The sequence below is a fragment of the Camelus ferus genome, chromosome 11 (assembly GCF_009834535.1).
Source record: "Camelus ferus isolate YT-003-E chromosome 11, BCGSAC_Cfer_1.0, whole genome shotgun sequence".
Lineage (NCBI taxonomy): Eukaryota > Metazoa > Chordata > Mammalia > Artiodactyla > Camelidae > Camelus > Camelus ferus.
In genome coordinates, this window is record NC_045706.1 from 69,740,380 (window position 1) to 69,766,775 (window position 26,396).

Consider the following 26,396-nt stretch of genomic DNA (forward strand, 5'->3'; position numbering starts at 1 on the left):
TATACACATTTTTTAAAAAAAGAAATGCATCTTTGGGAAAGAGACCAAGAGCTGGGGTAACTCACAGGGGCTTGGAACCCACATCGCCACATCGCTTGGGAGCTAAGGATGTGAAATGTGTCGGGTACCAGCGCTCTGGCCCTGGTCGTCTGAAGCCAAGCTCAGGTCCATGGGCAAATCTGAGGTTGGGAAGGATGCTTTAGAAAGACCTTTGGGTGTTTATGTTTCCCCTTCAGACAGGTGAGTAGATTTAGTAAAAGTTACTCAAAGCACTCTCTGTTTCAACCTTTCATGTTCTCCTGAGTGTCTGAGACCCCCTTGGGAACCGGGGGATGAAGGGCGGCACAAAGCCACAAATGTGAAACACCCCTTTTTATACAAAAATAACCGCTTGAATTGCCATGTACATCACAAGGCTTATTCCCAGTTGCATTCTCTGTTGGACTGATTCTTTTCATTCCCTACTCTAGAAACTTTCCTCACTTTAAAAACCTTTCTTAAATTTTTATTTAGTTTTTATTGATATACAGTCAGTTTACAATGTTGTGTCAATTTCTGGTGTACAGCATAGTGTTTCAGTCATACATATACATACAGATATTCCTTTTCAAGTTCTTTTTCATTATTAGGTTACTATGAGATATTGAATATAGTTCCCTATGCTATACGGTATCAATTTGTTATTTATTTTATATATAGTAGTTAGTATCTGCAAATCTTGAGGTCCCAATTTATCCCTTCCCAACCCTTTTTCTCCCCTGGTAACATAAGTTTGCTTTCTATGTCTGTGAGTCTGTTTCTGTTTTGTAAATATGTTCATTTGTGTCATTTTTTCTCTTTTTTTTTTTTTTAGATTCCTCATTTTTAAATGCCTGTATCTGTTGCTTTATTTTTAAAAAGCCTTTCCTATACATTGACTTTGGGTTTTTCCACACCCTTGAATGGCTGGCTTTATTATTATCATCTTCATTTTGCAAAAGTTCAAACAAAAGTTCAAGAAGACAGCTGGCAAAGTGGAAAAACTTTGTGGTCTTTAAATCCTGGATCCTTGTGTGACTCGGCACATGTTATCTGGAGACAAAACAGCGTGGCCTCAGACCAACAAGAGCAGCAGTGAAGGAGATCAGTGAAATGGGGCTGCAGGCTCCACACTGCTCATTTTAATGGTAGAAACTGTGCATCTGTGATTTGCCTGATGTGGTGATCGTGGGTATATTCGTGAGAGGAAACACCAAAAAACCAACTGAACCAATCACTAGCTGGCTGGGAGTCCCGCCAGCAGAGGAGGGGGCTGCTTGCGGGGCTGGCTGTTACCTTCAGTTTGCTCTCTAATGCATGTTCCATTTCAAATGTGGTACTCACAGTAGGGTGGAGGGGGAGGGTACAGCTCAGGGGTAGACTGCATGCCTAGCACGCACGAGGTCCTGGGTTCAATCCCCAGCACCTCCATTAAAATAAATAAATAAACCTAGTGATCCCCCGCCCCTGCCAAAAAAAAAAAAAGAAGAAATAAGTGATGACAGAATAAAAACTTCAAAAAAAAAAAAGTGGCACTCTCTCTTACCTTTTATTTCGGCATTCTCACTCCTGGGAATTTCCCCTAGGGACATAATTCAACGGAAAGAAAAGGCCATATGCATGAAGATGTGGTTGCAGCTTTATCTATAATAGCAAAATATTGGAAAGACTCAATGCCATTTACATAGCAATACCTAAACGATAGTGGATCAATTTGATAGCATATTATGCAGCAACAGATACAATGATTATAACGATTCTGTAGAAAAATGGAAAATACCATAATGTTAAGCATAAAAAACAGAATAAAAAAAAAGGCTGGCTACAGTTTGGTGAAAATCTGTTTTTGTACAAAGACTGGAAAACATGAAGATAGTGGATTGGTTATACATGAGTCTTTCTGAACACTTAGTGATAATGTTATTTTCAACTTCCTCAAAGGGTCTGGAATAGAAAATTCCACTGCTTTCTGACTGGTTGAGATCTGAAAGTAAACACATACACAGTTTTTTAGCACTGCTTTATTAGAAAAATTTTGTGTGATGTAAGTAACTGTACAATGAATCGTCCTGGAACAGAAAGATGAGATGAGTCAAGGTGATAAAAATGTTTCTATCACCCACATCCTAGAAGTCAAAAGAAAAATGTTAAATATCCAACCATGGCTTGGATCACAGTTTTAATTTCACATAACGAAAAGTAAATTTCATGAAGTAATAAATTATATAATAAAATTCAAAGATTAGATAAGGTGAGGTTATTAAACATGAGTATCAAATCGTTTATACAAGGAGGCATTAACCAATGGGCACAATGTTGCTTCCTGAAATGCTTTCTGAAAAATACCAATTGGATGGGGATTTTCAAGAAAATCTGCATGATGTCAGGCAGTAAGTGGTTGTTCCTGGCATGGCGTTTGAGGTGGATGGGGAATGAACGATTGGTGAGGACGGTGATGGGTGGTAGGCTCAGATTCTCTGATTCTCAAGGCAGGATTCCCAAGGTGGACATGTGTTCTTTTTATTTTTTTTTTTAATGGAGGGACTGGGGATTGAACCCAGGACCTCGTGCATGCTAAGCACGTGCTCTACCACTGAGCTATACACCCCTGCCCCCAACATGTGTTCTTAAGCGAGCAAATATGCTCCATGGCTCATAGTCCCCAAAAGACATTACAAGTACGCTAGGAAGAACACAGTTAGAAGCATTCTACCTGTCCCCAAATGCCGCTGCCAGTCCACTGCCCTCCACCTCCGTGCTGTGGGGTACATTAGCAGTCTCCTAAGGCTCAATTTCACCAACTACAAACACCCACCCTGTAAGACTGAAATGAGGATTAAAGGCGATAATGATTAGAAAGGTCTTAGGACAGTCCCAGCGCCCCCATGTGAGCCTCTCCATGCTCCTGGGGCGGGGAAACCAGCCCTACTGCCCAGGAAGAAAAGCTCCCAACGTTACACGTTAACTTGATTTGAGGAAGATCATTATGATGTTGAAATTTCAGGATGTAGGAAGGAACCAGGACTGTTACTGACTCGGAAGACGCCCCGCTAAGTCGGGCTGGAGGAAGTGCATGAGTGGCCATTTGGATGCCGGCATCTCAGCACGGAGGACCCTGTAATATCTCATCTGTTCTCTCGCACGGGCCACAGTGGACTCAGACCCAAAGCCATCATTCTCCACCTGCACCTTTGCTTGTGGTCTTGATTGTCTCCACGAAAGCTTGGATTTGTGTCCTTATTGCTTTGCTGCTTTTAGATTCAAGCTCTCATCTCTTTTGAGGTTGCCCTGCAGACACTGCCCTAGGGTTTGAGATGTACAGTCCTGGGTCTTCTAGGGTCACAGTGACTGAAGAGGGGCTTGTCCTGAGAAGGTCAGAGGGTCAGAGGAAACACCCTGGCCTCGGGCAGGCTTCCTGGCTGCCTCTGACAACAGCATAGACTGCGGATGAGCTGAGCTTGTAGTTAAAGCATCATTCACCTGCCTGGGTCAGGGTCTCAACAAGGAAATGGGCACACTGCCCACTGGAGGCACTGGAGACCCCTTATTTGGGGCACACTCAGACAGTAATTAGCTTCTAGAATTTTCAAGGCATAATGACCTATCAGAATTATTCATGATGGTACCTGAGTAATAGAAAACGCTCGGGTTAGTGACTGTTAAGATGTCTTGTGGGGCTTGTTAAAACAACGCTTGTCAAAGTAGGGATTTATTAGAGACAGTCTTGACTCGTCCCAAATTTTGCTTCACTGGAATTAATTCAAGGACTCAAGAATTCCATGTGCCATGTGACTTGTACATAATATTTTTTTAGACATGATTATAAATAATTTAGGCATTTGCTCTATTATTGAAAAACCAAACACTCCTGGAACAAACTAATTATACGTCTTAAAATACGTATAGTGTATTTTTTAATGCTCAGCAGAAAACTGTCAGAAACACAATGAGAAAATTCATGTTGTGCTTTTGCTTCATTCCCTGGACCCTGGTCACTTGCTGGCTTAAGCAGGGGCATCTTCTGATGGAAGACGGAAGCGCCACACAGCACAGAAGGCTTAGCAAAGAAGCAGGTGCCTCCCAGGAATGCCAGTGTGACTTCGGGAAATGACAGAGATCGTTCGGTGTCCCTGGATCCGAATGAAGACAGGAGCATCACTGTTCTGTGGGTATTAACGAGACAGAAGTGCAAAAAGACCGATTAGTCGATTACACTTCCCAAGTACGGCAAGGAGGGATGAAGCTCAACCCTGCGAAGGGTTCGGGTTTGGTCTCTAACACACATGTATAAGTGATGTAAATCAGCGTTCGGACCACAACTCCCCCAGAGAATGCAGCGCTGCACAACACTAGACTGATGTGCTATGAAATGAAATGAAATGAAGTGAAAAAAAAGCTATGAGCCATTAAACTTGGGAAGTTAGCGGCTGGAAAAGATCAGGAGGGCTCACAGGCTGACATGCTAATTGCGCCTGGCTCTGCAAGCGGAGACCATGGCGAGGCACGTTTCCCAAAGGGGCCTGAGCCACGGGAGCGCTGTGGGTCTTTGGGGCATCTCTCGAGGCTGCCTTCCTCGGTGCACTTTGGGAAGTGCTGCCTAATTGTGCTCAGCCTGTTTTACAGCTGCCTGAGCCGGGACGGGCTTGCGATGCCCCATGTCACTGAGTATACTGTCTTACTGAGTACAGCTCTGCTTTACTGAGTGCTACAGTGCTTTACTGAGTACTACAGTGCTTTACTGAGTACTACAGTGCTTTACTGAGTGCTACAGTGCTTTACTGAGGACTACAGTGCTTTACTGAGTGCTACAGTGCTTTACTGAGTGCTACAGTGCTTTACTGAGGACTACAGTGCTTTACTGAGTGCTACAGTGCTTTACTGAGTATGGCTCTGCTTTACTGAGTAGCGCACTGCTGAGAACTATACTGCCTCATTGGATACCAGACTGCACTGATGGTTTCCACCTCCACGTCCTGCCTGGCACTGAGTGAAACCAGTTCAGGAGGGAAACAGGAGAGGCTCGAAAGTTTAAATACATCACCTGACCCATTCCTGCCCCCTCCTCCCTTCCTGCTCTCATTGTAGGTGGATTTCAGAATTTCCTGATGAATTTTCAGGGGCCCCATGCTGGGGAGACAGGCATTGTCACCACAGAAGAACCGCAAGGCTGCCCATGAGAGGCTGTTACTTAAAAAAAAAAAATCTTTCAGTTTTCATCTTGATTCTTCTGAGATTACAGAGAATTGCAGGGGAAGGAAGGAGAAAAACCGCTCAGTCCAGACTCAGGTTAATTAGCTCCCTTATATCCTGTGCCTGGAAGGAAAATGTAACAGGTACGCATGTTTGGTTTCTTTCTTAGAGCTTCTTAAATCAGGAGATGCTTTAATTGCAGCAGAAAGCAAGATGGTACAGGAAAAGGGACATTTTTCTAGCAGAACTCACCCCACCTTCTGCCTGACGGGGACTGAAAGGAAAAGACTTTTCAAGTCCGGTGTGGGACGCTCCTGTTAGTGACACAGTCAAGGTGCCCCTTGACTGGCATTTAGAAGGGAATCAGCAGATCACTGCCCCGCCTTATTCCAACTGGCTCCCTGATCTCAGTCCCAGGACAGCGAATGTGGACCACCTTCCTCCTGGGCGACATCCGGGCTCCGCGTCTCCATCACTGGTCCATCACATCGGCTTTGCAGCGGAGGCGGAAGAGGCCCCCTGAGCACCCGTGTCGATGACGTGGTCACTCACCCTCCTTCCCCCATCCTGTCACGCCTCAGGCCTGTGACTCCTGGATGCCAGCTGTCACACAGGAAGCAGCGGGCTCCCTCTCTCCCACCTCCTTTGCCGGCTGGAGCTGCAGGATCATGGCCTGCAGAGTCTCCTTCACCATCTGGAGCTCCCTCTTGAGAGACTGTGCACATATTGTTAAGGAACACATGTGAAGGTGACGGGCGGCCCCTGCAGCCTCCGAGGGGCCTGGTAGGAGCCACGTGCCTGCTGGCAACAGATGGGCCCGGCTGTCTAATTGCACTTTCAAGTTCTTCCAAATTGTAGGAATTAAATATTAATACAAAAGTGTCTTTTAAGAGGGATTGGGATTTCAACGAGGCCTGGGGTCATGAACTATCTCAAGTAAGGCGTCCAAAAGGGAAAGGAAGAGTCAGCTCTTAGACCAAGACAGATGGCAAACGGGCTGCTCTAAGGTGTATGGTCAGCGTGACGGTAATTCCCGCTAAACCCCCACGGGGGCAGGGCAACTGTCTCATCCCAGTGCTCGGACTGCGGAAGGGGCAGGCGGCGGGAAATCGGAGCCTTCTGGAGCAATCCAGGGTTTGGGGCCGCCATAGGTCCAGACTCAGAGTCAGGAGTTACAGTCCCTGTTGGTCAGTCACCTGCCTTGTCACCTGTGCAAATCACTCTCAGCCTCAGTTTTCTCATGAAACAATGACTTCTAAACCACTTCAGATTCTAATCTGCTGACCCGTGGTATTATACTCCCAGGTACTTGCAAAATAGCTATTCAGGGCACCCAAGATTTGACGGAGTGCAGGGAGCTTGCTTTTTCTGGGTTGGTTAGTTGGTTTTTCTCTAAACTGTTGGGTTCCTAGTTTCTTAATCTGTAAAGTTATGTCACATAGAGATAAAACAATCACAGAGAACTTAGCAAATAATTATATGGAATAAATAAGGCTGTTTAAGCTGGGGGAACATTTAACCAATGGTGGTTTTTCTGTCTATCCAGTTAGACCCCTCTGTTCTTTCCTTTTGTACCTGTAGTCCGAACAGTTCTAAGACAGGTACAGGATGAGAGATGGATTGAATTCTTTTAATTCAATCAGTAAATTGACTGAACTTTATCCAACAGAAACTAAGAGAAAACATAGACGTGTGTTAACACCACTGAAGTGCTGGTAAATCACCACATGAGGTCAGACCATTTGAATATCACGAGATCAGACATGGGGAAAACAGAAAACTGTGGGGAGAGTAGTTTGCAGAAATCTCACTGTTCCCAGATGTCTGCAAACAGATCCCAGCGTTGCTTTATCCAAGTACAATGTCAATGCAATGTCAAGAGAAAGAGACGCCTTAGGTTATGACGAAAGAAAGCATCCTTTTTCCTTTTTTAAATAAGGAACTCCAGAGGATCTTGGGAATTATGCAAATGAACCTGTCCTAAGCCAAAAATGCAGAACCACCTGACAAGCTTTCGGCAGCTTTTCATCCTCTTAAAGCTTCGCCAGATTTCATCATTACGTAATTTACACACATTTACTACAATGATTAACTCCTTGCACGTGAACTTGGGGGAATAAGGGCGTAAGGGAAGGAAGTATCCAATACTTGTCCATTTTCTCTTTTTTTCTTTTTGAGAAGGCTTCGTTTCCCTCCATTTCTCAGGACAGCTCTTGCTGAGCTTTTATGAAAACACACAGGACTTTATACAAGGAACAGCATAAGTGGTCCCAGACGGACAACCAAGCTGCAAATTAATCACGAAGTTCTGCTACACTGACAAAGAGTAAGCAAGGAGCTTAAGCGGCTTATGAATCTCAACACACTCCTGAGACTTCGTCACCTTTGATACGCAGCCCGGGACTCCCGGCCCCTCTCTGTGATCTGCTCAATGACAGCAAAGGTTTTCCGAGAGAGACACTGAACCAAAACGAGATGCTTCTTAAAGAATTCTTAAAAGAATGCATAAAATTTCTTCTATGGGCAGAACACACTGAAAACGTTTTAGAAAAGAGAGTGAGAGAGAAGCCACAAGAGAAAATGACTAAATTATCATCTAAGGTAACATCAGCCCCTCAAATGTCAATCTCCACGGGCACAGGGAGGAGTGAGAGGGCGGGGAGTAGAGGGTCTCACCACCAGCTGGGGGAAGCCGGCCAGTCACTTCATGCTTTAATTGTCTCACTTACAAAATGCAGATTCGCATGCCTTCTGCACGGGGCTGGGGTTAAAAACATTTTTTTTTTTCTTGTGAGATTATAAAGCTTTTTGTGAGGCACCACGAGATTTAAGGTTTATTTGCTGATGCAGCAGAGGTAGCAAACAGCTCCGGTTCTGTCTAAGCAGGGCTAGACATCAGAAATCCTGGAAACCTCAATTTAGTGAGCCTATGGAGTCATACTCATCAAAATGATTAAAATCATGTTTTTATTTACAACTACCTCTCTCTAATCAATTCGCCTGTATGATTCCATACTACATGTGAGTTCCAAAACATTCTGAATGTACTTATACAAAAGGGAGTCCAGGAGAAAATGTGGAGTGGAGGGGGGGGGGAAGCAAGCTGCAGAACAATTTGTGTGCAATGATCCTAATTTTGCCAAAAAAAAAAAAAAGAAAGAAAGAAAAAGACTACAGAGATAAGCCATTTCTGGCTAGAAGGCACCTTAGGAGGACACAGAGGTGGACTTCTAGATACTGGTACTGGGAGGGAGATAGAGTTCCTTTTTCTCCCCCCATACTTCTGTAATATTCACGGTGGATGTGCGTCCTTTCATACTTTCATATTTAAATCAATGTGTTTACCAAAAAAAACAAAAACAAAAACAAAAACAAAAAACCACACTGGAAATATTTCCCCAGTAAGCATCTGGGCAAATAAAAGTGTAGCCAGAGTTCCTCATTCTTCCCTTCACTTTGTTCAGATATTCAGGCATATCCAGAGCTCCTACTGTGTGCTCAGACACCGTCTGGAGGCGGGAACTATGGGAGTGAAAGGAACAAAGTCACCGCCATCCTGGCGCTGACCTGCGTGAGCGGAAAATGAACACACGTGGGCACGTGGCTAGATCGGGAGTCGGGAGCCATGGGAGGGTTTGGAGCAGGGGAGGGTCATGATCACTCTGGCTGCTTTAATCCTTAATAGAGTAAAAGGTGCGAGGGCAGAAATATGGAAATAAGAGGAGGCAAAAAAAGATGATAGTTTGGAGGCAGTGGAGATGCCACGAGGTGGTCAGATTCTGGGTGTTTTTTGAAGACAGAGCCAACAGCACACGGTAGTGGACTCGGTCTAGAATGTTGGAAGAAGGAAGGGGCATCAAGAGTGGCTCTCAGATTTCTCTCTAAGCCATGAACTGGGAAAAGACTTGCAGTTTATCAAAAAGGAGGAGACTTGGGAATGAGTCTGGTTTTCGGGGCAGGAAGGGGGAGGAATTGGATTTTGGACACGTTAAGTTGGAAAAGCCCATTTGTCAGCCAAGTGGAGGTGCTGAGTAGGAAGTGGATGTGAGTGTGAAGGTCAGGAGTGGTCCAGGCTACAGACGTGCCCTTGGAGGTTATGCTGAAAACCTTTTTTGCAAAATTTTCTCACTGACTTACAGAAAAATAAACTATCTCTTTGATACATCTCACTAAAATCTTAAGGCTACTAAGAGGTAGAGTAGGACTAGATCAGATTTTCTCCTTGCTGTCCAACAAGCTCATGGTCAAAGCCAATGGATATATTTGACCTTGATTTTTGTCAAAGTGCTGAACAAATAAAGTAAAACTCCAGCACTGGAATTTATGTATATATGACAGAGAGGTTCACTACATCTACGTGCAAAACAGGTCTCAAACGAGTTAAATGATTCTTAGAATGTCTCTCCATCGAACCCTCTCTAGCTAAGTATGTATACAGTTCTCCTGTAACAGATATGCCACCAGACATCTGTGGCATCTACGAAAATTAGCACATTAATTACAACAGTGGCACCAGGATGGGCGTGCCAATGTCTTTAAAAACACTTTTGGAACGAAAGACCATTCCTTACTACCTTGAGATAGACTACACATGTATTCGGTAAGTGCATAACTTCTTGATAGCAAAGTTGTGCAGATTTGTGTTTGCAATGAGTGAAGGGAAACATGTTCCACAGATGTCTTCCGGTGGCGACGCAGTCTTGTCCTTTAGGGCAGTCGTGTGCAAAGGTCCTCAAATGCTTTCAAGGGGGTCTTTTGTTTATATATAAAAACAATCGAAGATCTGTCCAATGGTGTCAGTGGAGTGTTATAAAACAGATAAACAATGTCCTACTGTAGAGCACAGGGAACTGTATTCAATTCCTTGTAATAACCTATAATGAAAAAGACTATGAAAAGAAATATATGTGTGTATAACTGAATCACTATGCTGTGCACCAGAAATTAACACAACATTGTAAACTGACTATACTTCAATTAAAAAAAAAAAAAAACAAGCAAAAAGCAATTGAATGTTTTCCTGCCAATGGAGATTCCAGGCAGATTGTTTTAGTCAAAAATAGGTCTTCATTTGACCTAGTTTGCTTCAAAAAGAAACAACAATACATCCTTGGAAACAGCTTTTCATTTGCTAGATTCTTTCTTCTTATCAACAGGGATTCCTCTGCAGCCACCACCGCCACAGTGCTGGGAATTCTCCTTCGTGGAACAGCCAAAGGTGAGGAACACAATTGCTGAAGAGCAAAGAGCAAATTCTCGCCCACACACGCCCTGCTTCAGTGGATGTGATGGCGGTGAGCACACGCTCTCCTAGGCTCCCTCTTCCCCCCGCATTACAGTGCGCCAACTCCTCCTCTTCCCGCCCCACTCCCATGGGTGGGGGCCCGAGGGTGGCCCTGGACACCAGAAGCGCATCAGCCCAGCATACACAATGCTTAACAGCAAACTCCTAGGGTCCCCATCTTCTCATCTATAACACACATGGAGCCCCGTGTTTTTCAGCTTTTTAGCTCTAGAAGCAGAAAGCATTTCCAAGGAGACAGAGCAAGTTCCCCAAACTCTCATTACCTTTGTCTCCTTAAGCTGCACATCTGAAAATGCCCTTTAAGGGGATGATGTGGTGTGTGTGCTGCGCCTGGATGTATTCAGGCTATTTGCAGCCATCGGGTACCACCAAAACGAACTGACTGGGCACCACGCATCCCAAATAAGGAAAGAGAAGAGAATTCCAGGAGGCTTTCCCAGACGGGGATGTAAATAGAGCCACAGATAGAATCAGTCTGTCCCCATCTCTTCTGTGACTCAGAGGCAGGCAGAACTACCCTGTGGGGTCTGAAATATTCGAGCAGTGTCCCAGTCCCGGGCGCACTTCTGTTCTTTTGAAAGTGCATTGTAGAAGCTGAAGGAGAAAAAGTAAGCAAAATCTCTGTGAAAAAAATAAAAATCCGCCGAACTCAGATGGTTTGCGCTTCAAGTGTTTCAAACGTGGAGGAGCCATTCCACACCCTCAACATGTTTTTCAAAACCTACCTGCTAATTAGGACCCCAAATGGCTGTGAAATTGTACTAGAGACTGGGGCTAGCGCTCCTGGAAACCCTGGCTTGAGTGGCAGTGCAGTCACACCTCCCCTCCTCGCCTCAGACACCAGGCGTGTCACCTCTGGGAGGCTGGCTTTTCCAATTAATGGTGCAGACTCTTAGATGCTGGGCGCCGCGGCGGCTGAAGGGCTGGTGTCACTGTTTGGTCGCGCTACGTGTAATTCACTGAGCCTGTCAAGACAATGAAGAGACCAGCCCTGTCTCCTCCCCCTTCTCCGATCTGTCAACCCAGGGTCTTCTCCATAAAAGCAGGAGACCCCCAGCAGGCTGCCTGTGGCTCTGATGTTAAGTCAGGGTACCCGGAGGGTCTGTTTGGAAACAACTCCACTGCTGGCGACTGGCCCACCCTCTGCTGATACTACACTAACCGTGCTTTCTCATGCACATGCCTTATGCAAAGTTCCCTGCCTGCCACACAGGGAACGAGCGTCCATAGCACCCAAGACTTGAAACTTCTGAACCTGGACGTCCGACGTGGACTCAGGTTAATCAGATGCATCCCGCATCTAATGCATGGGCGGCTCTGGCCGAGCACTTAATGGAATCAAACAAAAATATTACCCTTGCTGGGAAATGCTTCTGCGTTGTTGACAGCGAGCTGTTTCTTTCATTCAGACTCAGCTTTGTCTCTTTGATCAAAAATGGGAACACAAAACAGTCGGAGTTTGGCTGGAGGATTCCAGCAGCCCCTTTGAATCTCCAGATCAGTTCTAATTTGAAACGAGCGCTTTGGTTTGTGTAAGAAGCCTCCGCAGAGTAAAGATGTCTTTCTATCTTAGGGCATCACGTTCCACTCAAATCCAAGCACCGCTTCTTATGAATTCAAAGATGCCTTCTGCGTATTTACCTGCAATCCCTGACACCCAACAAAGCCAGGGTTTCAGAGGAAAGTCGGGGTTGAAATCTATGTTGTGGTGTAGATTTTATTTGAGGGGAGTGGGTGACTTCACTACCTAAGCTTGTGTTTCCCAATCTTGGTTTGGCACAGTCCCTCTGTGTCTCCACTTTCCCCAGCAAGGATGAGCAAAAGTCTCACAAAAACGTAGCTTTATTAGGTAGTTAGATAAGTGGGGGCACCAGACAGAAAGATGGGGAGAAGAGGGGTGGTCTGGAAGACGGCGGTGTGCCTGCCTCTGGCATAAAGGGGCTTTACCTCCTCTAAATGAGCGCCAGCAAGAAACCAGTTAGAACTCGGCAGCCGCAACTGTGCAGTAGCAACAAGGACCTAACCAGACATGACCCAGCGCTCACTGTAGTGTAATTAACACTGTGGTTTAGCGCCGCCCCCCACCATGGGCTTTCCTGTGTGCATCATGGGCAAGGACATGGGGAAAGGGGGACAAGCATGACTAAGAACTCCAGGGGCGAGAGCCGTCCGTCAATCAAGAGCCCACCTCTAAGCGAGGGTGTGAGAGGAGGGGGCAAACCAAGCCCGCTGCTGTGTGCCCTGGGATCAGCCCGCCTCCTGTTCCTGGGGTGTCCTTTCCCTTTGCTAATAAATCCTTTCAAATCTTTTGCTACACAGCACTTCTGTCTCGCATCTGAATTCTTATCTTTCAGGTAAGACAGGAACTGGGGTCTTTCCTCTTCCTCTTTTTGGGGTAACAACTTCACTCAACAACTTTTATTACAGCTTAAAATTTTCATAGTAAAATTTTATGTACGTTCCGCATGTTCCGCAGAACAGGCTTGTCCATCTACTTAGAGGCATAGCTGCTTCCTGTGTGGCCAAGAAGGGCCAGGGGATGGGGTGGCTGGAAGATTCCACCATTCCCCAGAAATGACTTTGGACCAGCTGTGTCATTTCTAAGCCTCAGTTTTGTCAACTGTCAAGTAGGAACAATAATCCCTATCTATGAACAGCAGTTTTATTTGAATCAATAGAATCAATTGACTTTTCATGTAAGTCATTGTGTAGTTACCAATCAGTTCTTTCAAGCATTTATGCAAAACAGTTGAATCAGCCTATCTTGAAACCTCATATAAAAATGAGATGTAGATCAGCTTGTGACAAAGACTTTAAGAATGATTTTCTACGTAAAACCAAGCACTTGACCGTATATAAGAACTGCGTTAAACATACTTTCTGAACATAGTCTCGTTTAGTCCTCATGAAAACCTTAGAGGTACGTGGTATTATCTGAATTGTACGGATGAGGAAGTTGATGCTTAGAGTGGCTTTATCACTTGTCCGTGATTCCACGGCTACTGAATCTGGCTTGGATTGGCTGTGAGAAAACTAAAAAGGTCTTACTTACGCACAGCTCTGTCCCCTCTCAGCCTCCTCCCCACAACCCAAATCTACTCAAGAAAAAAAAAATTCTCTAGAATGAAACTAACCTTCTGGAAAATTGCTAAACAAGGGACTAACACAACCTCCGACCTGCTACCGGAGCCCACCACAAGCCCGGGGTGTTTCCCACGGGAAACAAGCCCACCTGCCGGGGTGGGGCCAGAAAGCCCTCCAAACACACTGGCTCTCTGCCTGGCGTTGCTCCCAGGCGCCAGCCACAGATAGTCACTTGCCGTCTGCCTGGAGGCCACGCCCCCTGATAACTGCTCAGATCTGCGCTCCATGAATGTGGAGTACACAAAAGCACAAAACAGAATTGCCTCTACTGTTTCTTTGGCCGACCTTCTAATAAGAGCTTAAACATTAGTTCATAGGAGGCAGGAAGTTATGGAAAACAGAAGATCTGCTTTTAAAAATCTACCTTGAGTAATGTGGCAACAATCACGGATTAAGCTGAAGAAATTTCCTGCTAAGTTTAATAAGCAAGGTGAAAGATTTAAGGTTATAAAGAGGAAGGAAACATAGCATTGAATCTGTCATTAAACTGCAGATCTGAATACTTGTGGTTAAGATTCATCCTTGACCATTCAGAGCTATTAAAAATACACAGACTTACACACACACACACACACACACACACACATAAGATAAAGTATGGTAAGAACTGGTCTTTTGGAAAGTAAGACAGCAACAAGAAGCCAAATCCAAAACAGCTGCATTTCTCACAAATACCTCTCATAAAAGTCATACTACTGGGTAGGATGCGAACAGAGAAGTTCTTTCATCTAGAGGAGTGTCAGCTTGTGACTACAGGTTACGCCGAGCCATTGAAAACACTCTCTGTGCTCTACAGCAGGACCTTGCTGTTTATCTGCTCTGTATACAGTAGTTAGTATCTGCCAATCCCACACTCCCAGGTTCTCCCTCCCTCCCCCCTGCCCTTCTGGTAACCAGAAGGTTTTTTTCTGTCTATCTGTGAGTCTCCTTCTGTTTTGGAATGAAGTTCATTTGTGTCATTTTTTATTCTTACTTTTTATTGAAGTGTAGTTGATTTACAATGTTAGTTTCAGGTGTACACAAAGTGACTCAGTTATAGGTACACATATAAATGTATATATTTTTCCAGGTCCTTTTCCATTACGGCTCATTACAAGAAATTGAATCTAGTTCCCTGTGCTATGCAGCAGGCCCTTGTAGTTTATCTATTTTACATACAGTAATGTGTGTCTATTAATCCCAAACTCCTAACCTATCCCTCCCCACTTCCCATCCCCCCATTTATGTCATTTTTTAGACACATTCAGTGGCTTGTATGCAACCTATAAAGAGAGCGAGTATGGAAAAGAATATGTACGTATGTATAACTGGATCACTATGCTGTATTCCGGAAACTAATACAACATAGTAAATCAACTGTACTTCAATTAAAAAAATAATAATAATTTTATTTAATTTTTAAAACTTGTGATTAAATAACTAAAAGATATAGGACGGGGCTGTGTATCCCTTTATCCATCCTGTGCCCACTCATCTGTCCTCAGAAGAGCTACCCGGAGGCAAACTGACTGCACCCACAGACCAGCAGGAGGTCCAGGGCTCCACGCGAACCCACACCTAAGCCAGTCGAGTCCCGTGACAGCTTGCCCACTGGCAACCAGTTTCGTTGATGAAGGTACTTGCAGGTGTGACACCAAGTGCATCCAGTCTTGTACAAGAAAAAACTGGAAAGGAGCGATCCAAAGTCCTGTTAGTTGTGCTATTTTTCTGCCCATTACATGGCGGAATTGTAAGGTAAAGAAAACCGAAGCTGGACTTGGGTTTCTCGATATTACGAAAGCCCCTAGGAAACTGAGCCAGTCAGACCCATGACCCTTTGAACCCTGCACATCCAGTTCACATCCTATGAAAACTTCATTTTCTTTGGCTTCACTGTGTGCATGTCTGGAACTCACTGATATTTTTAGTTGTCAGATCAGTTAATCATCACATATGTTGACTATCAAGAACTGGAGAGAAGACATTGTGAACTGGATAATCTCAGAAATCAGAGGTAGGCTGATCTATAAATAGTAGCAGCATCTATTTGCTTCCACCTGCAGAGGCATGGGGAAGGGATTTTTTTTTAAGACTTTCTTTTACAAAATAACCTAAAACAGGTGCTTAATCTGCCAGATTAAAAAGGATATGAATGAGGTCTTCATCGTGACTGTGGATCGCTGTGTGAAGCTGATCGTCTAGGTACAATAACTTCTTGCCTATGGCTTCGCATTTTTCTCCAAGTTCTGCAGAAAGGATGTAGGAGTCCTGGCCAGAGAAAAAGAAAAAGATCGTGTGTAAGTGACAGATTTTTTCAGGGCCATGAGCACATCTGTAACTGACCCAGGGGTCCACAAGGGGAAGATTTCCCTGCAGAGTTCCACCAGCTTCTGCACCCCATTCAAATTGTGCCAGAACCTTCGTCTTTTCTGGAGGTCATCCTTGAGAGGACACGAACAGGTTTCAGGTTATGACCGAATGAGAAACTGTGTCTATGTAGCTGCACAGTTTACCTCCCATATCTGGTCATTTCAAAGAGACATTTCCAGTATATCAACTCCTAAAATGGGTTCATAAAGGGGAAGCCTGAGTGTTTAAGCTGTATCCCCGAGGAAACTCACAATATACAGGAATTCTAACCAAAGAGGGACTGGGCAAGTCACAGGAGCAACTGGGCTGACCTGTAAGAACAAAAGATGTTCCTTTGTGGGGGTCAGGGGTCTAATAGGGCACTGAACATGTGTTCCCATGCTGCTCACAGCCCCTGAAAGCAAGAATATTAAGGAGACTTTCAGTGCCATAGCTGTGTATTATATGCACAGCCCCTGCCACCGCCAGCAATGGTATTAATTTTCTCTCTCCCTTGCTGGAGCATATCCCCAGAAGAGCAAGGACAATGGATGCCAAGCCCTGTATGAGTCTGGACGATGATGTCTTGCTCGGGCTGGGGCCAGAGCTCCTGGCGCAGTGTCAGACACATGGTGGGCACATGGCATTCGTTGGTTCTATGAATGAATGAACAGCCGTGTCTCAGAGCTCCCTCCTTCTCAAGTGTTTCCCCTTCATACTTCCATCCCACACATGAACCAGCCAAGAGCCCTCAGACCCAGTCAGACCCAAGACCCTTTGCACCTGCACAGAACTGTAACAGAAAAGAACAAATCTGACTCCATATTAGATCTGTTTCTTTAGCTCTAACCCTGTGCTCTGTTTCCCTTGCTGAGTCATGCTGGCTCTGCACCTTTTGTAAAAGAATGTTGCCTAGAGCCTGAAATAGGCAGTACAGCCCATTCTCAAGGCTCTGACCTTTAAGGGTATAACACTTTCCCATTCATATAAAGATAAAAAGTTGCAGAATAGAAAATAACATTTGTCTTGTTGGAGGTTTATGGGGGCACCATGACCTGACCTAGGTGGACAGCTGCAAGAACAAAGGATTCAGACACCAAGAAGTTTGCAACAACCAACCACACCCCCTCCCCTTTTAGTATAAAATGAGCCTGAATTCTGACTTGGGGAAGCTGGTTCTCCAGGACATTAGTCCCCCATCTTCTCAGTCTGCTGGCTTTCTGAATAAAGTCGTTATTCCTTGCTCCAACACCTCATCTCCTGATTTATTGGTCAGTTGTGTGGTGAGCAGAAAGAGTTTGGACTCGGTAACAAAACCACCACAGAGCAGAGACGAAACTCTGCCCTTCCACAACATGGCACTAGGCCCATCCTTCATTTGGTCCCCTCCGCCCCCTTCTCTGCAACCCGACTGTGCCAACTGATCCGACCCTCATTGCCTTCCATCACACTGTTCTTCCTGCCTGTGCCCCCTCTTCCTTTCCTTCAAGGCCCCCAAACAGTGTTTCCACCTGTAGCATAGATTCTGATGTATGTCAATTTCTCACAAGAGACTGCAAGCTCCTTGGGGGCAGGGGCCCTGGGTGATTCATTCATCCCGGGCCCTCAGTGTGATCCTTGGCATGGATTTTTAAAAAGAAAAGAATACACAAGGTCCAGAAAATAAGGAAAGAAAATAGAGACTCTAAGAATAAAGGAAACAGGGGGAAAGGCAGCATTATGCTTTGTGAGATAAGCCAGAGAAAGACAAATACTGTATGATACTAGTTCTATGTGGAACCTTAAAAAGCTGAACTGGTAGAAACAGAAAGTAGAGTGGTGGGTGGTTGCCAGGGGCTGAGGGTGCGGGAATTGGAGAAATGATATTAAAATTGCAGTTAAAAGATGAGTAAGATTTGGATCTAATGCATAGCATGGTGATTGCAGCCAACAATACTATACTGTATTATATAATTCAAAAATGCAAAGAGACTAGAGTTTAAATGTTCTCACTACAAAAAAAGAAATGGTATGTGTCAACAGAGGTGTTAGCTAAAGCTCCAGCGGTAATCAGTTGCATAGGGATGTATCAAACCAACATGCTGCCCACCTTTAACTTACACAATGTTATATGTCAGTTATATCACAATAAAATTATAATAAACAAACGAATAAATAAAATACATAAGCAGCAAAAGTGAGCTCAGAATTAAAATTTAACCAAATGGAAAAGTAATATTTCACCAACAAATAGCAAAAAGTCTTAGGTCTACTAAAAATAATTTTGCCTAAGGGACACAATTAAGACACATATTCAAACTAAACTGCAGAGTTGCTACAAAAGCTGCAATTAGCATCCAACAAAAACAACAAAATGCCCAGGTGTGGTGACATTTTAAAAGTCCTTGGAGATCAGGAGTTATATAATATTATAACCGGAGTCCAAGAATAGCCATTTAGTCCAGTTATGTAAGTTAACATTCACCATATTAATTCCAGAGGGCTCTAAAGCTTATATCCCAAATGATCAAGTACATCAGGAGAAAACAGTGCTGATGGGAACTATAAATAACTACTGTAAATATTGGAGAAATCTAATAGACTGCAAATAAATGAATGTACCAGAGAAATCTAGAGACAGCAACATACAATTTGGGGGACAAATGGACACAATTCTACAGGAAGGCATGTGAACCACGCATGAAGGTTTGCTCATCATCGACCACAGCAGTGACAATGAGAAAAAAAAAAAAGCACATATATAAAAATCCCATATACACTAATTCTAAAAGTGGTAACATCATCATTCGAAGATGCAGAATTACAGAGCAGACAAATTACATGGAAGCTGAGACAATGAGCAATAAGTAATGCCATCATAGTGCGTGAACTAAATGAGACACCAAGAAAAAGAACATCTGGAGAAGAATGACTGACAGCGGCAAAAACCAGTCATACACGAAGGAGAAAAACAGTGTGAGTGGGAAAAGACACACGACCAAGAACACACTTGCAAGAGACAAAAAAGCGTAGAATCAGAACATGGAAGAACCAAGGAATTTAAAACATTCTTTGATGGAATCAAATGATTCAACCCTCCTCTTGAGGCTAAAACAAATATAAATCAAAGCGGAGTGAAAGCCATTTAAAATATGGCTTTACATGTTCCCCCAAACACATAATCCCTGCCTGTTTTCCTTTTTAAATTATGTACAGATTGATAGTAACTCCATCAATTTGGGAAAGCAACTTTAGACCAGAAACTTTCAATTGTTTTTATATCCTATGATCCAATATTCCCCTTCTGGAAATCTATCAAAAAGAAAATTTATGTATTTTCATTTAAGTGATTTTTATTAAGCATTTTTAATATGTATAGAAAAATCTTCATCATGTATGTTTGAAATATATTTTAGTAATGCAAAATAATTGCATTAAAACTATGAGAAAGTAGAAATAACATAAATGCCCAACAATAAAGGGGATGAGTAAACTGAGTTCTGATGTATTCAATTTGTATTTAGCCTTTAATGGAATTTTAATACAAGAATATTTAATGAGGAGGAAATACTCAAATAGGCAAAGCACTAAACTAATAACAATCATTATTTGGAAGGGCCGTATTGCAGCACATTTTTATTTTTGTCTCTGTACTCTGTTGTATTTTCCACTTCTCTGAATAATAAAGGAAAAAGTTACTAAGAACACTAATTTGAATCATAATGGTAAGGTACGGAAGAAATATACCTGAATATTTTAAAAAAAAACATTCTTAAAGATTAAAAAGCACAAAGAGGTAGAAGGAAATGAACTCAGCGAGCTCAATTTTCTCTGATCAGTAACAGATCCTACTGGCACTCCCTCAAGGGGCTGCTCCTCCCAGTTACGGATGCTCCCCCGGGCTCCTGCACCAACCACTACTTGTTGATCTGAGAAGATGCTGACCGTGACTTGGGTCAGCATCCTCTGAGTGGTTTATGGCTTTATACCGTGATGCGCTCTCACAGAATCTTGGGAATAGAATTAGTTTAAGACCTAACACTGGGAAGTGCCAGCTGATCAGAAGGCAGATTGACATGTTTTATCAATCTGACGAAGAATTCTGCTCTGTCCGAAGCAACCCCATCCGTCCACGGAGGGCAGGACAGGACCAGAGTCATGAGTATCAGAGGGACAAAGTTGCTGAGGTCCTGCCTGTTAACCCTCCACTTCGGGGGGCTGCAGAATTTCCTTGTCTGTTTCCATATGGTGCCCGAGCATCACAAAGTGCATGTGTATCCATAGCAACAGTGCCTTCCGGAACCTTGCCCCCCTGCCATCAACAGTTTATTACTTCTCCTCCTTGAACTTGGATGGGCCTTTAAGGACCCTCTGATGGAAAGAACACTGTGGAAGTGGCATGCCTGACTTCCAAAGCTAGATCATACTAGGTGACACGTCTTCTCAGCTCACTTGCCCTAGAACCCAGTCTCCATGTCGTGAGGAAGCCCAGGCCACCTGGATAGGCCAGGTATAGGAGTCTGGTTGAGAATCTCAGCTCAAGCCCCTGCCAACAGTCAGGTATGGGAGGGACTGAGTCTTTTAACAATTTCAGGCTCCACCTTCACATGATCTAGCGAATACCCAGACATTGTGGGACCAAGAGAGTCTCCCCACAGTGCCCTGTCCAAATTCCTGACCCAAGGAGCCGTGAATCTAATACATGGTTGTCTTAAATCCCTAAGTTGGGGGTGATCTGTTATGCAGGCATAGTAACTTAAACAGATGAATACATGGGTATCCCCTACGCAGAATCCCACCTGGACGGACAAGACCATTGCAAAATGCTAGTGAGAAGTGCACCCTCACTGGTCCCTGGATGGACTGGATTTTGAAGCTTGTAAAAAATGCTAATGCCCAGACTTTTCTCAGGATGGGAAGCTCCTAGCTATGCTGGGAACTGTGGCCGTGAGGCTGAAAAGTACAAGACAGGGCTTTCCGTGAGTGGCCATTGCCGCTGGTCACTTGTCCCCAGATCCCTGGCTTCTGGTCAATTGTGCAGGCACGTATTTGCTTGCATTACGACCAATGGGACCTCACTTCGGGAGAAATGACTCTTTAGTGGACCCTGCACAGCAAGATGCTTCCATTACAAGAGGCAGGAGGGTAAGAGACAAATGGATTCCTGTCTCGGGATCTCACACTCACGTTGGGGGCACACTCACTGTGTGGGATGAAGGACAAAATCGCCACCCTGCTTAAACGATTACATCCTCCTGGGAACTTGAGCGTGTGGAAGCTGCGGTCCCATGGGATGGCAGAGTCTCTCTGCAGGAAGCATCAAGCCTGCTACGTCACCACTGGTCTCTCTCTTGCTTTGAGAACACTTTTCTCAAGTGTGCCCTTGTAAGCCAGTGGGTTTTAGGCTTAGTCTGCAGAGATTCTCCTGGCAGCAGAACAGGGGGCTTTCTCATCAAAGCTACCCCAGTCTCTAATTTTATCCATGTTATCTAAGTCATGCTGGAAAGTTAAAAGTAAGTAAAGGAAATAGGAGTTATTGGCAGGGGGTGGTGTTTGCTTGTTAGTCTTAACAGAAAGGAAACTTCAAAGAAGAGCTTTGGAAACACCAGCAATTCTCGTTAAGCCAAAATAATGAACTGTAAAGAGAGGCGCACCGCTCAGGAGGCTCTAGCTTGGATGTAACTGCACGAAAGTGCAGCCCCTCATTTTCCTTCCCATCTTGTTTCCCAGGACATCAAACACCAGCATTTCCAAATGACCGTCTCAGTCAAGGCTGCTGAGAATGCCACAAACCCTTCCCCGAGCATCTCTATACGGAGCAGCAGAGGATCGGAGCAGGCACGGGGCTTAGGAAACCCAAGGTGGACCATCTAGTTCAATTCCTCCTTATCCACCCATGGAAAGTGTCTCCAAGCGCCCCCATCACTTGCTGAAGGTCACACAAGGCGAAAGTGGTGGGGTGGGATCCAAGACGCAGGTCTCCCCACAACTAGCCGGCTCTTTCCTCTGGATCTGACTTCGCCGCACTGGGAAGCAGGGGAACGCAGAAAGGGATTGTGTTGGGCTGACCCCGGCAGAGGGGAGGGGGGGGTAGTGAAGGGGCCACAAAGTGGGGACAGAAAGAAATCAGGGAAGCACACAGCGCCTGAAGATGGCGCTCCTCCTCCCTTCCTCGGGCAGCGCTCCGCGAAGGCGGCTGATTCCCCCAGGGCTCAGCCTCGCCCAGAGGGGCCGCTCCCCGCGGAAATCGATACACGTAACCGGAAGTGGTGATGACAGTAACCAGGGCAACCTGGGATGCTGCGGTGAGCAAGGGACCTTTGGTCCCCATGTCAACACAAGGCTGGAAGCGGAGGCCAGCAGGTGAGTCACACGGGAAAGCCCGTGAATTTCTTCTTTCCAAATAAGACCGTGAAATCCTTGACCTATCATCGCTTCCATTGCCTTCCAGATTCCCAGTGAACACTCCCTGATCCCCATGACCAGTAGCTCTTCCTGTACTGTGCTCTTCTCAGCAAAAAATTTGTAATGTTTGCTTCCATTTTTATGGTTCAATTAAATGTGGCAAAAAAAAAAAAAAAAAGAAACCTGACATGACTGATACGTGAAAATTAAAACATCGTTCACGAAAAAGTCATTGGTATTCCTAGCTGAAATGGAGTTTTGTAGGATTTGCAATTCTGAATGGATGAAGTACAGGTTGTTTGGCATTTCAAAGTGTCTTTGAAAACTCTCCAGTAATTTGTCCCATGAGGCAGTCTCTTCAGCAATTCAAATTATTGTGGTTTTTTTTCCTTTCTCTACATCCACTCCATCATTTAGCCCTAGGAATAACTATTTCCCCCATGGGCCAGAATGAAAGAAGCCATACCAGGAAAAGAGTCTCGTTACGGAGACTTTCCGTTCTCTGCAAAGCCCTGCAGATCCCACTTCTTCCAGGCAGACTTTCGGATCCCCGAATCTCCTATCACTTCAAATCCGGGTTGTGGGTGTTCCTCCAGCATCACGCACTTCCCTCAAGCATAGAACTTCTTCCGTACGTCTAGACTTGCCTGTTTCCTCCACAGGACAGTAGCAGAATGGGGTCCTGCCATCCGTGTAGCTCCAGTGTAACCTGCCTACCTCTCAAAAGATGCTCCAAACACATTTGTTAAAGAAAGGAATGGACACTGTTCTGTTTCACTGGTCTTGAGGAAGCTATGCTGTTGCTCAGAGTGCATTAGCCAGGGCTTCCTCCCAAAGATGAAGAACCAGGCAGAGACAGGTAGAAGACCTCTCTGAACACAGGTCCTTTCCCTCCATGCAGCCAAGAACAGCCTTGCCTGGAATAATTCCCCTTTCCAGGGCAGCCGGCAGGCCCTGTGTCCCTGCCACCACCCTTCCACCCAAACCTGTCTGTTATTGGCCTTAGAAAGAGCCATCAAATGAAGTAAACCATACAGAAAAATACCAAACACTGCATGGTATCACTTATATGTGGAATTTTAAAGTCGAACTCATAGGAAAAGAGAGTAGAATGGCCATCATTCCAAAGTCCACAAATGACAAATGCTGGAGAGGCTGGAGAGAAAAGGGAACCCTGCTACACTGCTGGTGGGAATGCAGGTTGGTGCAGCCACTGTGGAAAACAGTATGGAGATTCCTCAAAAGACTAGGAATAGACTTACCATATGACCCAGGAATCCCGCTCCTGGGCATATATCCAGAAGGAGCCCTACTTCAAAAAGACACCTGCACCCCAATGTTCATAGCAGCAGTATTTACAATAGCCAAGACATGGAGACAGCCTAAATGTCCATCAACAGATGACTGAATGAAGAAGATGTGGTATATTTATTCAATGGAATACTACTCAGCCATAAAAACGGACAACATAACGCCATTTGCAGCAACATAGATGTCCATGGAGAATGTCATTCTAAGGGAAGTAAGCCAGAAAGAGAAGGAAAAATACCATATGAGATCACTCATATGTGGAATCTGAAGAAGAAAAAAAAAAGAACAGAATACAAAACAGAAATAGACTCATAGACACAGAATACAAACTTGTGGTTGCCAGGGGGAGGGGGGTGGGAAGGGACAGACTGGGAGTTCGAAATTTGTAGATACTGAAAGGCATATGCAGAATAGATAAACAAGATTACACTGTATAGCACAGGGAAATATATACAAGACCTTGTGGTAGCTCACAGTGAAAAAGAATGTGACAATGAATATATGTATGTTCAAGTATAACTGAAAAGTTGTGCACTACACTGCAATTTGACACAACATTGTAAACTGACTAACTCAATAAAAAAAGAAAGAAAGAAAAAGAGAGTAGAATGGTGATGGCCATGGACTGGGGGGTGGGGGGAAATTGGGAGAGGCTGGTAATAGGGTACAAATCTTCAGTTAAAAGATGAGTAATATCTGAGGATCTAATGTATAACAGGGTGACTATAGTTGATAACATTGTGCTGTATAATTGAAATGTGCCAAGAGAGTAGAACTTAAGTAAAATTAAAAAAAAGGTAAATATGTGAGTGATGGATGTGTTAATAAACTCAGTGGTAGAAATCCTTTCACAATACATACATAGAGCAAATCATCACACTGTACCCTGTAATATATTGCAGTTTTATTTAATTATACCTCAATAAAGCTGGAAAAAATCCTAAAAAAAAAAGCCCTAAGTCTTCCCTCCCGTCCCTCCACACATGGATGACTCGGTAGCCCTAACTCGGTTGGGTGATATTTCAAATATAATTTGCTTAACTCACGTCATGATCAAAACCTGTAGCCTTGAGTGCGTGGGCAGAAATGCTCAGCTGTGTTGCATTAGAGCCGATGTCAACTTTCTGTCCTACTCACCAAAGCCAGGAGGCGTGATTTAGAACTGAAAAGAGGATTTCCTAGGTTGGGCAGGATTTTCTCATTAAAATGACTTTCTGAAAAGCTTTATCTGTAAAAGTTTATACTCGGATCTAAAAATGCATTCCATTGCTAGCCTGATCCCTGTTGCCCCACACGCTGGTGGAAACCACAGCCGCCAACTCCAGGGCCAGGCTCCCCAGGGACTTTGTGCAGTTTCACTTCGTGATATTTCTCATAAAGAAAGTTACGGCCTTGCCTATGAAATTTGGAAAATATCAACATTTAAAGTTTTAAAGCTAGAGCTCATATTGAAAGGGTAGGGATATAATACATAATAATAATAATAATTGTTCTGATAAGAGCAAGTTTCTGGTAACAATGCCTCCTCTGGCCTTATCTAGAGTGATGAGGAAATCAGACAGATGTATGTATGTATGTATGTATGTATGTATCTGTCTGTCTATATTTTCCTGAATAGAAAAAGTGTTCGGAATAGAAACTGTTTAGGTTAAATTATTAGTTAGGTACAGCTATACCTGCCAGCTCTACTTACAAAAGACCACCACACCTAATAGAGCATATGTTACTGAAGGCAAGTTCGTGTGCCCTATGCACATGAGGCCAGAGAAACTGAAACATCAGAGCTTGGAGCAGAGAAAGGTTTACTGCAGCGCCGAGCAAGGAGGACAGGGTGGCTTATGCCCAAGAAAATCCCCGAACTCCTTGAAGAGTTTCAGCAAAGCATATTTAAAGGCAGGTAAGGGCTGGGGGTCAGAGGGTACCATGATCAGCTCAGTGCATGATTCTCTGACCGGTTGATGAAGAAGGAACAGGGAGTCAACACCATCAACCCCCAGGCGCCAGAAGGTCTGGGGGCCATGTGCTCATGATCATCGAATAGTTAATTTCTTCCCTTTGGTGGTGGTTTTTAGCATCTGAAAAACTCAGGAAATACACATGAGATACTATGATCTGGGTGCTTCAGAGAGGGGCTGCAGCAGAGGATATGGGGGAGGGGTCTGTCCGGGGAAGGCCCCCCAGGGTCCTGCTCGGTCACACATTCATTTTCAGAGATACTATTCATCAGTGGTGATCTGCCACAGATTGGAGCAGACAGGCTCCACCTTGGGTGAAGTCACTGGGTCAAGAATATCGAAAGAGTTGATGTTTTAAAATGCCGTCAGAAGTAGTTCTAGAGGGAGAGGCAGTGTGATGTCTGAAATGGTATCAAGTAGCAGAACAAGAAAAATGTCACAGCTGAAGTCAGGGGTATCGCTATGATTTAAAAATTAATCTGAGGAAATCCACGTACCTATGAGGGCCACCCTCCACGTGGGAAATGCACTGTGCTGGGTGCTCTGTTTAAAGTCATCAATTGTCCCCACCCTTGCTAGGATCGTTGGTGCAGAGGGAGGTCCCGTCTTGGATAGACCATTCTTCGCTATAACCCAACCAGCTTACTCAGATCCCTGTTTTGCTTGGCCACGTAATACGGCATCAACAATAGCCGTCTATCCATAAAAATATTTAATTCCTGCAGTGAAAGTCACAGGCTACACCATAAAGAAAGGACAGG

General features: G+C 44.4%; 1 protein-coding gene across 5 annotated transcripts in view; it reads right to left on the reverse strand.

Moving 5' to 3' along the window:
* Nucleotides 1-2,024: 2,024 nt before the first annotated feature.
* Nucleotides 2,025-26,396, reverse strand: part of TSNAX (translin associated factor X) — a 393,490-nt gene continuing 369,118 nt past the window's right edge. For all 5 annotated transcript variants that reach the window (XM_032491816.1, XM_032491821.1, XM_032491819.1 and 2 more), the window contains 3 exons: nucleotides 15,787-15,904; nucleotides 5,761-5,925; nucleotides 2,025-4,181 (listed from right to left, as the gene is read on the reverse strand). In XM_032491816.1, the coding sequence (XP_032347707.1) occupies nucleotides 5,786-5,925; nucleotides 15,787-15,904 (258 nt within the window). In that variant the 3' untranslated portion in view covers nucleotides 2,025-4,181; nucleotides 5,761-5,785. The remainder of the gene's footprint in view (nucleotides 4,182-5,760; nucleotides 5,926-15,786; nucleotides 15,905-26,396) is intronic.